Genomic DNA, 16,180 nt, shown 5'->3' with positions numbered 1-16,180 from the left:
AATACCACTGCTGGGGCTCCTAAATATCTCGTGCAGCCCATGCCTTCCTGCCTCAACTCCCTCTCCTGGCATGCCCTTCCTGAAGGCCAAGAGCACTGGCTGAAAGGATGAGTAGGAGCTGAAATCCAGCCCACATTCTGCTTCCCAGCCACATACCCGAGGGGCTGGGTCTACCCGGATGGACCTCTTTTCCTCATTTGCACACAGGCTTTGCTGGGCTTGGCTGTGGTCCTATCCCTAGGGGCTTGCCAGATCACACTGCAATTATCCATGAGCTCTCCTACCCCCAACCCTTCATCAAACAAAGCTGTCTTTGCCACCCTCTCCCCACCCTGATGCCCAACACAATGCCTTGAACGTGTAGATGTCAATAACGAAGTGTTGGCTGAACTGGCTGGTTGAATGGGAGCATGATGGCAGCTGAGCCAGAAGAGCAGAAGGTGGGCTCTGAGAGCCTGTGTTGTTACAGAGGCTTCTGAAGAGCCCCACAGCTTGCCAGCGCCTTACAACTAGGGAGCAGAGCAGGTCTCAGGGGCTGGCTGTCAGAGGAGCTGGACTGTCCTCACACCTGTAGAGACCAAGAGGATGGAGTTCAAGATGGTTCTTTGTAGGGACAAAGAAGGGATGTGATCTGGTCCACACTGAGGAGGTGTGGCACCAAAACCAAGCAACCAAACGCAAGTGATGCAGTAACACCCAGTCCCACAGGTGGCAGGAGTTCAAAGTGTGGACAGGTCATGAGAGCTGCAGGAGTCAGCAGGGGACATATGGGGAGGTGGAGACACTCAAAGCTGTAGGCAGAACTCATGCAACCTTGCCCAGAACACTGGACCAATGATGCCGGCTGGGGGATGGGGACAGGGGCACTAAATCACTGACTTACAACCTGATTAGAAAACTGAAGGGGGAGGTGAGCACCAGAAAAGCCAGTCTGATCTAGGAGAACAAAATTCCAGAAGGCGGTAGGGATCGAATTTATGTCCAGCCAGATGGTGGAGACGCTGCCTCGCCGGGGTCTGGATCCAGTCAGCTGGGAGGGAGCCCTTATCTTCTGGAGCCACTGGTGCCACGCCCAAGGGGCTGGTGGCTGATGAGAGGAGGACGTTATGAGGGTGGCAGGAAGGGAGCGTGTTTTGTAGCCTTTAAATATATCCCAGCTTTGAGGAACCACTTCTTCTCCAGGTAAATTTGCATAGGTGGGAGGAAGTGTCCTAAAACGGCATGCCCAAAAATGCAGCTACAGGTTGTGACAGCTTCGTGGAGAAAGGGACCCATGTGACCCAGGGCAGAGGTAGAGCATGTCAGCTGAGCCCGTCTCTGAGGAATAAGGGACAGGAGGGGAGTAGCGGGAGCAGGGACCTTGGTTTATTGATTCTAGATCCACCGAGAATGGCCAAGGCTGAGACCTTGCAGAGGTTCCAGAAATGATGCCACGTGACCCATGTTAGTCCCTTTCCTGCCATGTGCCCCGCTCCCAGCCCCCACTCTATGTCACCAAGAGGAAAGCCCTGAAAACCACACTAACTGCACACCACCCCCTTCACAGCCCAGACTGGTGGAACCAGGAGGGGAGAGGCAGTGACGGCCACAAATGGGTGTGGCTGCGGGGTGACTGGCGGGAAAAACCAGGTGGTTACTGAGACCGAACGAAGTCAGACACCAGAAAGGGAAAGAGCACAAAGCCAGCAAGGTCTGGAGAAGGAATTCCGGGGGCTTCTGTTCTGAAAGGTCTTGGAAAATGTAGGGGACTCTGGAACAAAATGCCAAATGAAACTTTCAAAATTGAGTCCCTTGTGTATTCCAGTAGTCTCCAGGCAGGGTGTGTGCACAGGGACCTCTGCGAGCACAGGGACAAGGGACAGCCGCTCTTTGGAACAGCTCCCCCAGTAGGCCACAGGAGCTAGAGACAGAACGCTTGTCTGCTCTTCAGAGACCAAGTGCATGGAGGGAAGTACCGACTTTAAAGAAAGATAGAGGGCACCCATCTGTGTATCCAACCCACGCCCACTGTGGAAACAGGCGGAAGAACCAGGATGGTCAAAGTCCGGAATATGGCGTCTGGATAAAGCAGCCACACCACTGGGGGCCTCCCAAGATTTTTGGTTGCTGAACGGATCTGTATCTTTCCTCTATTTCCCACTTTCAGTAATTATGAGCAAACGATTAGGGAGAATTCATTATTCTATTACTCTTCCCCACTGGTAAAGTGATCTTTAACCCTAATCAGAAATGCAAGAATTGATCAGGAAGACGATGCTTAAAACGACGAAAGTCTGTCTTTCTCGGTGGTGCATTAAGAGCGCCCGACTTAGAGCCAGAGGACCTTGACCTGAACCCAGCTATTCTAGCTGGGTCGTCTTGGGCCTGTGCTCCCACATGTAAAATGGAAATAGTCATGCTAAGCTTTGCCTCACAGGTTGACGTGAGGTCCAACTGTGTGCATAGAGCCAAATCCAGATCCCGGCACGCATTTGATACTCAATTAACATGAGACACTCAGCCGATAGAATTCTGCTCTACCTTAAGTATAAGGTTCATTATCCCTGGAAGGCTCCTACCTGAGGAGCGTGAATTGGCCTTGACGCTGCCCAATGCAAGCTTAAAATTTTCTGGCATGAAATGATTCAAGGCAGAGCCTCTGTCCTGCCTTATTAAACACAGCGTCCTATCTGGACACACACATTAGAATGACCATCCCAAGAAATGTTTTCTTCTTCCAGTTGGAGAGAGAAGCCGGCATTTATAAAGACATCCTCTGTTTCCATAAGCAGGTTAGGCCGGTTTCCCAGCTATGGCTGATACCTGTGACCCAGGGTTGCTCTGAGCCACCCGTGGGGCTGCTGTTGGAGCCCAGCAAATCCTATGAGAGCAGAAAGTTCCAGGAGCTCTGAGGCAGGCCCCAGGAGCTGCAGCAACTCGCTGATCACAAAACCAACCCAAAGCAGTGTGACCAACAGGGGTACACACAGACCCTCTGTGTCAGGTGACGCCCAGGGTGGCTTCTGAGATCTCAAGGTCTTCGGTGAAAAAGATTTTTTTTTAAAGGGAGCAGAGTGGAAGGATAGAGAGAGAAGGTGACATTTGTCTGGGTTTTCCCCACAGATTAGGTAGAACAGAGAAGGCCCTGAGCTTAACTGGGAAACCTCCTCCCCGGAGGCCAATGGTGACCTGCAGTCCCCTCCCCCTTCCTGAAAGCAACAGGCAACAGTGTTGAAACTCCACAGCAGAGATGTTCCAGAACATGCAAGAAGGCAGGCCTGCATAGTAGCGGCTAGCTGCCCAAGCAGCTGCTCTCAGTTATTAAGACACGGACATGCTCTCATCCAGTTGGCATAACCCTCTGCCCCGAGGCCCTCACTGCTCCCCATCACTCTGTCTGCGACGACACCTCCTCCAGGAAGCCCTAGCCCTCCTCAAGATCCAGAGAGGCAAACCACAGGTTTAACACCTGCCTCCAGGAATTTCTGATTGGTCGGGACTAGTGGTGAAATGGTTTGAAGATCACTCCTGACGTTGGCGCCAACTCCCCAAGATATCTATGCCATCTCCAGGGGATAGAGGCAGAGGAGGGGGCAGCGGTGGCCTCCCGGTCACATTTCTCTCCCAACTCTCAGGACCCAACTGCCTCAGCCACCCACGCACCCACGTTCTTACTGCCACATGCAGCTACCACAACACAAACCCGGAACTTCTCAGTTCGAACTTCTGGGGGTTGGGGCAGGGGCGGGGGCTGCTGCTGCATCTAAGTGGAGCAAAAGTAAAGGAGCCAACAGAATTCCCCACAGCGAGATTGTGAAAACCACTCACAGCCAAGGAAGGGCAGCCAATTCGGCCATTCCCAACCGGCTCGCCCACAGCCCTGCGCAGCCCGCTCTGGAGGCCCTCCTTATTTCCTTGACCTCAAACTAGGATGGCATCTCCACTCAACCAAGGAAAGCTCCCAAAGTCTGGGACCTGGGCATTAAAAACATGTCCTTCCGATTCTTTGTCCTCTTTTTGTACATTGATCAAATAATGCACCACATACCACAAAGTTCTTCGAAACTGAACCAAGAATATGCAATTCTATAGCCACTTAAGTCAGAGTGGAGAATAAGTCAGAGTGGAGAATTAAGGATAATGACTGACAACCCTTTCTCTCACCCCCCCCATTTCCTCCCTCCTTCCTTCCCTCCCTGCCCCACTCTCTCCATCTGACACACATGCAGACATACACACTCTCTTCTCGAGGAAATCTTCGAGAAAGATTTTGCCAGAACTGGAAGGAACTATTATCAGCACATTATGATAGCCAATTTACAGCTGCCCTGAGGCTATGATTTAAACCAGGTCCTTAAAAGTCCCTGTCTCTGTGTTTTTCATGGGCAGCTACCTGGATTACGTACACCTTGTCGAAAACACAGGCAAGACTATATGGCTGTCTTAGGGTCAGGTGATTACTGAAACAGAGACATAATCCACACCAGACCTTGTCCGCCAGGAGACCAGAGGCCTGTGAGGCAGGTAAGATATCCATGGGACAGGAGATGCTCCCCCATCCCCAGGCCAGTTGGTCACCACAAATAATTTCTTTCCCTGAATAACACAAACAAGCAGGGTTTTCCCTGTTTTGTACAAGAGGAGAGGAGCAGCAGGAGACCAGCTGTCTGATGGGAGTATAGTCCCGACGCCTGTTTCTAATAGCAAGACAAATCCTTGATGGAAAATGGACGAAGTAATCAAGCTGGCAAGAAATCAGAAGGAAATACCCAGGCCCCTTTCTTCCTAGGTGTACACCTAGGACACGTCAGAAGCTTAAAACTGAGCAGGAAAAGAAAGGGAAGATTACTCTATAGATACAGTTTTGATTTTCTTATCTGCTTTGGTGGCTTTCTGGAGTCATTGGGTTTGATTTTTTTAAAGGAATGCCTGTACCACAGGAAATCAACGCCAGCACAAAAAATAAAGTCATGTGGAATTTTTGAACACTGCCATACGGTAGAATCAGTACCCTAGTTGTTATAATGAAAATAGAACTCCTGCTTCTTAATTAAAAAAAAAAAAGATCAAATATAAATCTCAGCTTTGTTAGCACCGCTGTGCCTGACGTGAAGTAGGTCATGAAGAAAGTGGCCCCAGAGGAGATGCCATGTGAAGGAGGAGAGGCAGGTGAGAATATTCCCGAGAGCATCTGGGGCAGACTTACTTGGGTGCGCCCATGGGTTTCCAGTATCTGCAGAAAAGGTACTGCCCATCGGCGTTGACCAGGTGAGGCAGGTCCTGGTATGGAATGCTCTGCGGGGTCCGCCTGGGAGAACTTTCCTCCGGCATTCTGGAAGGATCGTCAAGTCCTTGAAAGAAAAGAGGACATATTCCCAAGTCAGAGATATGGCAAAACACACAGAGATGGGGAGAAAAGGGTTATTCGGTGTCAGTAATATTTTTTAAGCAGTACAAAAAAACAAAAAACAAAAAACAAAAAACCTCCATTTCAAAGATTCTTAAAAACCCATATATTTCTTGCAATCTCTCCAAGACTGAAAAATCCCATTTGTTCTTAAGAAAATGCTCACTTTATTTTTTAAGTGCCTCATTACAGCTTTTTCCCCCTTCCCATCTGTGTTTATTTTAAATCATTTCAGGAAACTTCATCTTAAAGACTATTTTAGCAGTAATCAAGTGGAAATTATAGTCAGCTCTGTGGGTATAAAGACCCAGCTGCAAGAAGACCCATCTATCTCAAAATCCCCAAGGAAGTTTCAAAGGGGCACAATAATGAGGTGGATGATACTCCAATTAATTCCTCCTGTCTGAAATTCCAAAGATTCCGTGACAAACCTGTTTCCATCATGTCCTAGCTTTTGCATTCCACAACCACGACAGCATGGAGGATCAGAGCCAGGCAAATAAGGGCTGTTCCCTCATCTCAGCGGTCACAGGGCAGCATTCAAGCAGCTCCCCAGCCCCTGTCCCCCCACCCCGTGCCCTGCCCCCAGAGCCTGCCTTTCGGGCTTTAGGGGGTGCGGAGCCGGGCAGTCTGCGACCAGCTTGCACTGACAAGCCTTCCAGGGCTCCCCTCCTTCCCCAGGGGCGGGGAACATGCGCCTGCTATGCCCCACTACTAGTTTAGGTCATCACTTTCCCTAGACAAACCCTTGGAGGGGTTCGGTGGGGGGAGGGGCTCCGAGTCCCGCACCCCCTGCCCAGGGAAACTGGGAAACTAGCACCGCGCACCCGGAGGCACCTCGCACACGCACAAATGCGGGTCCCCGAGGCAAAGTCACCCCCGAGGCTCCTGACAAACTTTGCTTCCCTGCCTGTCTCCGAGGAGCCCCGCAGCTGTCACTGGGAAAGCCACGGGAAAAACCAGGAGACTTCGCCGGGCGTGTGCACGGGGACAGCGGGGGACCGGGAAGATGGAGTTGACGCGGACAAGTTGGTTTGGGGGCTGGTGCGAGGGAGCAGGAGAGGGCGCGCGCACACACGCGCGCACACAAACACGCGCACCACACAGACACGCGCGCACACACGCGCGCGCACCAGGGGGCGCGGGAGCCCACGCCGAGCGTGCGGGGGACCCCCGAGGCTGCTCCCCACCCCTAGGGACGACACTTGCTGGCTGGGGCAGGGGACGGGAGGCAGTTACCGGGGCCACAAGCGCCGCTGTCGCGTTCCCCGAGCGCCGCGGGTCCTCGTCTGCGGCGGGCCGGTGTCGGGCCGAGCTGCGCGCCGCCGACTCCGCGGCGACAGGGCGCGGCGTCTGCGCTGCCACTTTATCCCCGGGCCGGCTTGGCGGCGGGGGCGGCCCGAGGTGGGTGGGGACGCGCGGGACCGGCAGGCGGTGCGGAGAGGCGGCGCCCGGGGCCCACGTGTGCCCGGCCCCGCGGGGAGGAGCGGGGGGCACAGCCCGCGGACCCAGCCACGCGCTCCTCCCCGCCTGGCCTCGCGGGAGGCCGCGCCCCGGGGTGGCCGCCCCGGGGACCATCACCAAGCCTGGAATCCAGCTGGGCTCACTAGAGTGTCAGCGCGGGAGGACTTGCCACACCCACGCGCAACACACCTAGCGCACACAGACCCACGTAGGGACCCACGCGCACACCGCACATACAGACTGCACACATACATACACACGGACCACATACGTGCCCAGACCCACACCCGGGTACTACACGTACAGACACAGACAACACACAGGAACACATACAGATAACATGTAGACACTCCATGTTCACAAGGACACACACACATACAGGCATGTGCATAGACGTGCCTACAGATATACATGCATGGACACATACAGACACGTAAATGACATGCCACACAGAGAGACAGACACACAAGCACATCCATACTCAGTACACAAAGACTGACATGTGGGGGCCACGGAGATACACAAACCTACACAGACACACACAGAAAGGAACACAGTGTGACACACTCATGTGCAGACACCCGTAGACCTCACCAAGCACACAAACATGACATGCACACATGGGCAGACACACATATCGCACACATACACACACATACACACACACACACATTCACACCCCCACAGAGACACACATGGTCAGACACACATAAAAAGTTGGGGTGGGGGTGCACCTAGGTGGTAGGGTGGAGGCAGACTGTTGGAGGACTTGTCCCTCTGCTTGCATCCCCAGCAACCGTCCCCCGGTCCCTGGAGGTAGGCCCCCACACAAAATTTCTGGTGCGTCAACACAAGCCAAGGGAGGGTCTGAGCGCTCTCCAGTACAACTAGCAACATAGCCTGTGGGGTTACAGGAACCAGCACTGCACTTAGAGTCAGAACACCTGCTCTAGCTCCTCCATTTGTCCTGTGGGACTTAATCTCCTCACCGGCAGCCTGGGTACGACAATACCTGTGTCCCCAAGGAGTGTGACAAATGTCCTCAGCTCACACTGACCTCAGCTGGCCTCTGTGCCTTTCCTTCTTTTCACAAATAACTTTACACCATAGCAATGATGAAAAGAACTGCTGTCCTCCAGAAACCCGTATCTCAATGTCACATTGTGGGAGTGTAGGGGGCCCAGGCTGCTTAGAGCCTGTGATCTAACTTAAGAACTAAAACAATAGCCTTTGAGAAGCTCTGGGTTTTAAGTGCCGCCCAGTGGCTCGCCAGCTCTCTGGCCTCAGGCAGTTCATCAGGCTTGGGACAGAGAAGGGACAGCTAAGTGACTTCACCCAGGAGCAGTTTACAACAGCCGTGCAGGCCGGGTCCAGAGCCAGCAGCCCTGGGGCAGGGAGCTGGGGGCCCCGCCTTCCCGCTGGCCCTGCTAAGTACATTGTATCTACTTGGATGGTAATTTCTTCAAGGGGCAATTGGGGATCTGATAGAGAGGTTGGAGGGGCCAGAGCCCACCCATAAACCTTGGCTGTGGCTGTTGTTTTTTTTTTTCCAGCTCCAACATTCCAAAACTTTAAATAGTGTGAAAGTTTGGAGGACATATTTTGCTGAAATTTTCAGCAGAGCCTCTGTAGAAATGGTGGTAGAGAGTTTGAGGATTTGTTTGCTCTGTTACCAGGATAAATGAGAGCGTGGTGTGCCGTCAGCAGGTTGGGAAACCAGGACTGAAGACACTGAGACTCTGCTCTTGTATATCTGGCTTTTTTTTTTTTCTTGAAGTAAACTTTTTATTTTCAGATACTGGTAGATTCACAGCAGTTGGTAACAAATAATACAGAGAAATGCTATGTGTCCTTTACCCAGTTTTCCCCAGTGGTAACATCTTGGGAAACTGTAGGACAGTATCACAATCAGGATACCGACATTGATACAGTCAAGATGCAGAACATTCCAGAACATTATGCTGCCCTTCTATAGCCAGAGCTACTTCCTTCCCACCCCCCTTTCCTTTATAACCTGTGCCAGGTGCTTAATTTGTTCTCTGTTACTAAAATTTTCTCATTTCGAGAACGTTCTATGACTTAAATCACACAGTACATGATCATTTAGGATTCACTGTTTTCTTTCGGCATTTCCGGTGGTTGTGTGTAGCATTCTATGGTATGGATGAACCACACAGTTCATTGAGGGACTTTTGTGTCATTACCCCTTTGAGCTATCATGAATAAAGCTGCTGTCGCAGCCCATGTAGAGGTTTTTGTGGGAACATGAGTCTTCCATTTCCCAAAAGGGTAATTGCTGGGCCATACAGAAATTGCATGTTGTTTGGGGAATAGCTCAGGGGTAGAGCATTTGACTGCAGAAATTGCATGTTGTTTAAGATCCTGCCCAGGGATGCCTGAGTGGCTCAGTGGGTTAAAGCCTCTGCCTTCAGCTCAGGTCATGATCTCAGGGTCCTGGGATCGAGTCCCATATCGGGCTCTCTGCTCAGCAGGGAACCTGCTTCCTCCTCTCTCTCTTCCTGCTTGTCTGCTTACTTGTGATCTCGTCTGTCAAATAAATAAATGAAATCTTAAAAAAAAAAAAAAAAAAAAGAGCCTACCCAAATGTGTTCCAGTGCGGCTGTGCCCTTTCACATGCCCACCCAGAATGTGTGAGAGAGCCATTCTCTCTGTGTCCTTGTTAGCTTTCAGTGTTGTCTCTTTCTTTACTTTAACCTTGTCCTCCCCACTGTCTTTTCTCTTCCTCTCCATCTGGGGCACAATGATATGATGTTAGATCTCTTGTTATAGTCCCATAGGTCTCTGAGGCTCTCTTCATTTGTTTTCCTATTTTCTCTCTATTGTCCAGATGAGGTAATTTCTAGTGCCCTGTCTTCTAGTTCACTGCTTCTTTTCTCTCTCCCCTCCATTCTGCCTCTGAACCCATCCTCTGAGCTTTTTGAATTCAGCTATTGAATTTGTCAGCTCTACAATTTCCCCCTTTGGTTCTTCCTCAGCTGAGACTTTCTATTTTCCATTAGTTTCAGCCATGTTTGTAATTGTCCCTTGAAACATTTTTATCATGGCTGCCTTAAAGTTTCTGTTCTTTCTTATACCGTCTAGTCATTGTCTTTTTTCATTCAATTTCAGGTCTTCTGTGGTTCTTGGTGAGCTGTGTGATTTTCTTTGGAAACCCAAATGGTCTAGTATTGTATTATGTGGTGAGACTCTGGATTTTATTGAAATCTGCTGTCTTAGCTGGTCCTCTCTGACACTGCTGCAGGCCAGAGGATGGGTGGGTGTGGCCTCATTACTCCCAGGTAGAGCTAGAAGCCCAGGTTGCCTACTCAGCCTTGGTGGGTGGAACTGCACCATGTTTTTCTTCTGTGTTATTTGACTAGTATAGAAAGGTCAACATCTGAAACTTTTCTGTCTTGTTCAGCTTTCTCTCTCCTGGTCCTTTGGCTTGAAAGAGCAGGCTTTGGTTGGTTGGGTATTGTTTGGTCTGTGCCCATGATGTTTCTGGGTTGCTGGCTTCTCCAGCTCCAAGACTGGAATATCTGAGGCAAAACAAAAATCCAGGCACTCACCTCCATGTTGTTCCTTTGCTCCTGAGGTCTCTAGCTGGTCTGCCTTTTCTCTCCCCTTTCAGAGTCTCCTTCACTTTGTTTTATATATGATGTACAGGGTTTTTAGTTGGACTTACTGGGAGGAGTAGGGAAAAGCACATCTCCTGTACCATTGCAAATACAGATGTTCCATATCTGGCTATATAATCCAGCATTCCTTGCCTACCCATGTGCCCACAGAGACCTCAGGACCCAGTCTCTCTAGATCAGAACACTCTAGAGACAATCATCTTCCAGAAGAGTGCCAGTTGGCAGGATCTGTCCCTACAGCTTGGGATGAAAGGATAGGGCAGCAATTCAAATAAAAGCGGTATCTTTCTGCTACCTCTGGTGTCTTGTGTGGCTTTCCAGAAATGCTCTAAGGTTTGAGCTGAATGGAACATGCTGGAAATAGCTGTGGGGAGGAAGGAAGTAGGAAAAAACTAGGAGACAATAAGAAAGCCAAGAGTTTCTCTTATTAGAAATTTTGGCAAGGGCAAATTAACTTCTATAACTTTTTACAATCCCAGGACTTTGGGGTGCTGTATACCTCAACTGTGGGTCACTTCTGGATGGAGAGAGGTGGAGGCTGGGAATGAAGATGGTTATTAGAGTGAATGATAGAGAAGAGGTAAGACTTTGAACAAACTTAGAAGGGAAATCAGATTAAAATACCTAAACTCTGAAATATGCTCCATTGGCCAGTTGTGTACATCCAGCGACTTACTTGGCCTTCCTGAGACTGTCTCCTCACCTGAAATGGGGGGATACGAATACCCACTGCTGGCCTTGGCCATGGTCAGTTGAGATCATGTCTGTGTAGCACTAAGCTCAGTGCCTGGTGGGCAGTCAGCTTGCCTAAATGCAGGGTGGCACCTCAGTGGCCCATGAAAGGTACTTTTTGTCCGAAGGAGAAAAATTTAAGATTTTAAAAAATTTATTAGAGAGAAAGAGAGAGTGTGAGAAAGAGAGAGAGCACGCACAAGTGGGGGGGTGGGGCAGGAGGAGAGGGAGAAGCAGACTCCCTGCTGAGCAGGGAGCCCAATGTGGGACTCAATCCTGGGACCCTGGGATCATGACCCGAGGCGAAGGTGGATGTTTAACTGACTAAGCTCCCCCCCACGCTGGTGCCCTGAAGAAAATTTTTCATTTGAAATTTTTTAATTGGTAATTTCACATGCAAATCCAGATTCCCAACTTCTCTTGACAAGTGGAGAGATGTGGTCACAGGGGGCCGCAGTGCTGGATATGTTGGGCACAAGATAAGGGAGGCTGGACTTGTGGGTCTCGAACTAAGAGAAAGGTCAGACCAGAGATGTGGGAGTTGCACCTTGCACTGGGCTAGAGCACACTGACATCAGGAGAGTGGGCAGGCAGAAGTGTAACTTGGCAGCCTGTGCATTGTATCTGGTCTGCAGGAGGTTGAGATTGACCATTGCTGTGCTTTCGAAATATTTGCGTTAGTAGTCCACATTCCATGTGATAGTGCTGGTCTCTGGATTTCCTCCAAAAGGCCAACAGCCTGGCAACACGAGGGCCACATTTGTGCCTGATGGTGGTCAGCACTGCTGCTGGATGGAAACTGCCGGCTTCGGGTGGTGCATGCTTCTACCCTTTTGCTAGACCCTCTGCTGCACCCAACTAAAGAAAAACTAACTCTCCAAATTCATTCTATGAGGCCAGCATTAGCCTGATACTAAACCGGATGAAGACAATACAAAGAGGAGAACTATAGGCCAATATTTCTGATGAATGTAAGTACAAAACTCCTCAATAAAATATTAGCAAACTGAATCCAGCAGTACATTAAAAAGAATCATTCACCAGGATCAAGTGGGCCTTGTTCCTGGGTTGCAAGGATGGTTCAATATTTGCAAATCAGTCAGTGTGACACATCACATCAATAAGAGAAAGGATAAAAACCATATGATCACTTCAATAGATGCAGAAAAATCATTTGACCAAGTATAACATCCATTCATGATAAAAACCTTCAACAAAGTAGGTTTAGAGGGAACATACCTCAATTTAATAAAGGCCAGACAGATATGAAAAAAACCCCACACCTAACATCACACTCAGTGGAGAAAAACTGAGAACTTTTTCCCTAAGGTCAGGAACAAGATCAGGACGTCCATTCTTACCACTTTTTTTCAACATAATATTGGAAGTCCTCGCCACAGCAATCAGGCAAGAAAAAGGAATAAAAGGCATCTGAATTGGTAAGGAAGAAGTAAAACTTTCATTATTTGCAGATGACATGATACTATATAGAAGAAACCCTAAAGACTCCACCAAAAAACTATGAGAATTTAATAAGGTCACAGGATACAACACCTGTCAGAGTGGCTAAAATAAAAAACACAAAGAAACAACAAGGGTTGGCCAGCATATGGAGAAAAGGAACATTTGTGCACTGTTGGTGGGACAAAAACCAACAAACTGGGGCAGCCACTGTGGAAAACTGTATTGAGGCTCCTGAAGAAGTTAAACTTAGAACTGCCCTATGATCCAGTAGTCACACTACTACGTATTTGCCCAAAGAATTCAAAAACACTAATTCAGAGGGATACATTTGTCCCTATGTTTATAGCAGCACTATTAACAATAGCCAAGATATGGAAGGAGCCCAAGTGTCCAACAAAGGGGGATGAAGAGATAAAGATGTGATATATGTATAGAGTGGAATATTATTCAGCCACAAAAAGAGTGAAATCTTGCCATTTGCAATGACATGGATGGAACTAGGGAGTGTAATGCTAACCAAAATCAGTCAGAGAAAGATAAATACCATATGATCTCACTCATATGTGGAATTTAAGAAAGAAAAACAAGCAAAGGGGAAAAGGGGGGGGGAACCCCCAAACAGGCTCTTTGATCATAGAGGGCTACCAGAGTGAAGGTGGGAGGGAGATGGGTGAAATAGGTGATGGGGATGAAGGAGGACACTTGGAATGAGCAGGGTGTGTTGTATGTAAGTGTGGAATCACATATTGTACATCTGAAACCAATATAACACTGTATGTTAACAACACTGCAATAAAAATTTTTTAAAAAATTAAAAAGCTAACCCTTGAGTGTCTGGTTTATTTCACTGGGTCAGAACATGAGGAAGGGGGTAGGTTTTGGTGGTGGTTGATGAGATATGATGTGTAGTTCTGGACTTTTGGCCTCTCTGGGACATCCAAGCCAAAGCCTGATGGGTAGTAGCTGACACAGCAGGAGAGTTGGGACAGAGAGGAGGGCTTGGAAGTAAGTGGTACTTGATGTCATGGGAATGGATTCAATTGCCCAGGAACCATGAACCCAGGAGAGATCCTTGTGAGAAGGAGGAGGATGATGGGGAGAGGGAGACTTTGCCAAGGTGATAGGAACAGAAGAAGATCCCTTGGAAGGTGTATTTCACAGAATCTAAAGGTACAGCATGTTGTAAGAAGGACCAACAAGGTCAAATGGTGTCCAGACATCAAACAAGAGGACTGGAATAGGTTCGATAGATTTAATGACAAGGAGGTCATATGTGACCTTGGAGAGAACCCAGTTCGTGGTTTAACCAGGACAAAAGATAGCCTACACTGAGCTATGCCATGGGTGGAAAGTGAGTGGAGACAACTGTTGCAAGATGTTTTTTGTGTAGAAGAGGTAATGGTATATAGTGGCGAATTCTGTGCATTTCAGAGTCGGCTGACCTAGATTTGGTCCCCAGCTCTGGTGACTTGAACTACACAATCTTGGATGATTGGTTTAACTTCTTTATGCCTATGCAAAAAGAGGGTAGTTAAGAATCCTATCTAGTTCGTGGCACTGACTGGAATAGAGCAGGTCCATTGCCTTGCACAATGCCTGGCTCTAGGTAGGCAAAATGTGAGACAATGTCACCATTAAGTTAAGGGAATTTACACATGTGGGAGAAGTTCTGATGAGAACCAGACTTAACAGTGAGTGGTGAGTCTCCTTCCCACTCCTGAGTCCTGGTTCCTGTCCTGGGAGGCAGCCACCCAGCAGGGTCTTGTGTGGCTTTCGATAGGTGCTCTGAGGTCTGAGGAGAGTAGAACATGCCAGAAATACCTTGAGGAGGAATGGAGAAAGTAAGAAGCAAGGGCATCAGAGGGGACTATCTGCGTCTCTGTGGGGTTCCCATTGCCTGGCTTCTTGAAGAGGTGGGACCAAACTGTTGTGTGTTGGTGTTAAGGACAGGGCTTGAGAAACATCTCTTCAGGGCAAGTGAGAAGGTCTGTTGCCTCAATGGCCCCAATGAATGGCCTTTGCGTTGTGACTTAGCAGGTTTCCACTACCTCTAGGTAGACATAGTCAGAACTGAGTTAGATCATAGGACCCCCATCTGATGTCACAGACTTGTTTGGTGCAGGGAAAACCCCACGTTTGGTGACCAGGAGTGCCATAAGGGAAGTGTTCTGTGTAAAAGTAAAGGAGACACTACCGGAGAGAACTGGGGTTTTCCCCTACTCAGGGTGACTACTGGGTTTTTCCAAAACAAAGGGAAAGGAAAAAAGAAACACTTTGTACTCTATACAATACCTACAAAAAAAGAATTTACTGGAGGCCAAAACCAACCAAGTCATGTACCCAGTGTTGTTACGGAGAGGTCATAAATATTCTTAATGTTGTTGTGACAAGGTGTGTTGATTTTGTTGTTCCGTCTTATTGAAATGGTTGTAAAAATTTTCCCCAAATCATTTCTGCCTTGGCCCCTTTCCCTATTTTTTTTTTCCATAAAAAAGATCCTTATTCATAAATTCTTCCTGTAGGAGCACCTGGGCGGCTCCATCGGCTAAGTGTCTACCTTCCGCTCAGGTCATGATCTCAGGGTCCTGGGATCAAGCCCCATGTTGGGCTCCCTGCTCAGTGAGGAGTCTGCTACTCCCTCACCCTCTGCCCCTCCTTGCCCCTTGTGATTTCTCTCTCTCTCTCAAATAAATATACAGTCTTTAAAAAAAATAAAAATAGGGGTGCCTGGGTGGCTCAGTTGGTTAAGTGACTGCCTTCAGCTCAGGTCACGATCCTCGGGTCCTGAGATGGAGCCCCCCATCAGGCTTCCGAGTGGGAAGCTTGCTTCTCCCTCTCCCACTCCCCCTGCTTGTGTTCCTTCTTTCACTGTGTCTTTCTCTGTCAGATAAATAAATAAAATCTTTAAAACAAATAAAAATAAAAAATTCTTCCTGTAGAGATTTGGGGCCTCTGATCTCCATAGTTAAGAGAGGGCTGCTGGGTACTAAATGTGAAATAAGTTCTAGCACATGTGTGAGTGCAGGAAAGTTCCAGAAAGCTGGCTCTGCCCTCCATCTACCCTTCCACGTCAATGGAAGGGCAATGTCATTAGAAGAGATAATCCCAGAACAGCAGGTGTAGCAGTCAAGGCAATTTCCGGCCTTTCCTTGACCACTAGGAATCGAGCAGGAAAAACAAAATAGGGAATTTCTGATCCTTTTACCGTGGTTCCCACAGAAGTTGCATCTGTTGAAATCCAAATAGAGAGGTAGATGAATAGCCACCTTTGTCAACACTAGCACCATTGCCACAGAGGCCCTGTGGGAGGGCCCCCACAGGGATTTTACAGCTGAGGAGACCGCACTGGTCCCTTGACTTGCCTAAGGCTGTATGTGGGGAAGGGACAGAGCCAGCCTCTGGACCCGAGGTGTGCACCTGCTGAGTTCTGTCCTTTTCGACAGGCTGGTGTAAGCCCAGGCTGCTAGGGAAAATGGATTTAGGTGTTCAACACTCA

The 16,180-nt window shown here is 48.9% G+C and overlaps 1 protein-coding gene across 2 annotated transcripts in view; it reads right to left on the bottom strand.

Moving 5' to 3' along the window:
- The window catches only part of MGLL (monoglyceride lipase), a 105,658-nt gene extending 98,853 nt beyond the window's left edge, over window positions 1-6,805 (bottom strand). Inside the window, exons 1-2 of one of the 2 annotated variants that reach the window (XM_032842847.1) lie at window positions 6,626-6,805; window positions 5,186-5,330 (exon numbers count right to left, since the gene is read on the bottom strand). In XM_032842847.1, coding sequence (XP_032698738.1) covers window positions 5,186-5,310 — 125 coding nt within the window. In that variant the 5' untranslated portion in view covers window positions 5,311-5,330; window positions 6,626-6,805. Of the gene's footprint in view, window positions 1-5,185; window positions 5,331-5,817; window positions 6,014-6,625 lie in introns of those variants that run through there. The other variant, XM_032842846.1, reaches the window with a different exon arrangement.
- Window positions 6,806-16,180: the final 9,375 nt, after the last annotated feature.

This window comes from Lontra canadensis, unplaced genomic scaffold (assembly GCF_010015895.1).
Source record: "Lontra canadensis isolate GAN:19392208 unplaced genomic scaffold, GSC_riverotter_1.0 scaffold133, whole genome shotgun sequence".
NCBI lineage: Eukaryota > Metazoa > Chordata > Mammalia > Carnivora > Mustelidae > Lontra > Lontra canadensis.
The sequence above is the reverse complement of the archived record's forward strand: the minus strand, read 5'-3'. Positions and strand labels throughout refer to the sequence as shown.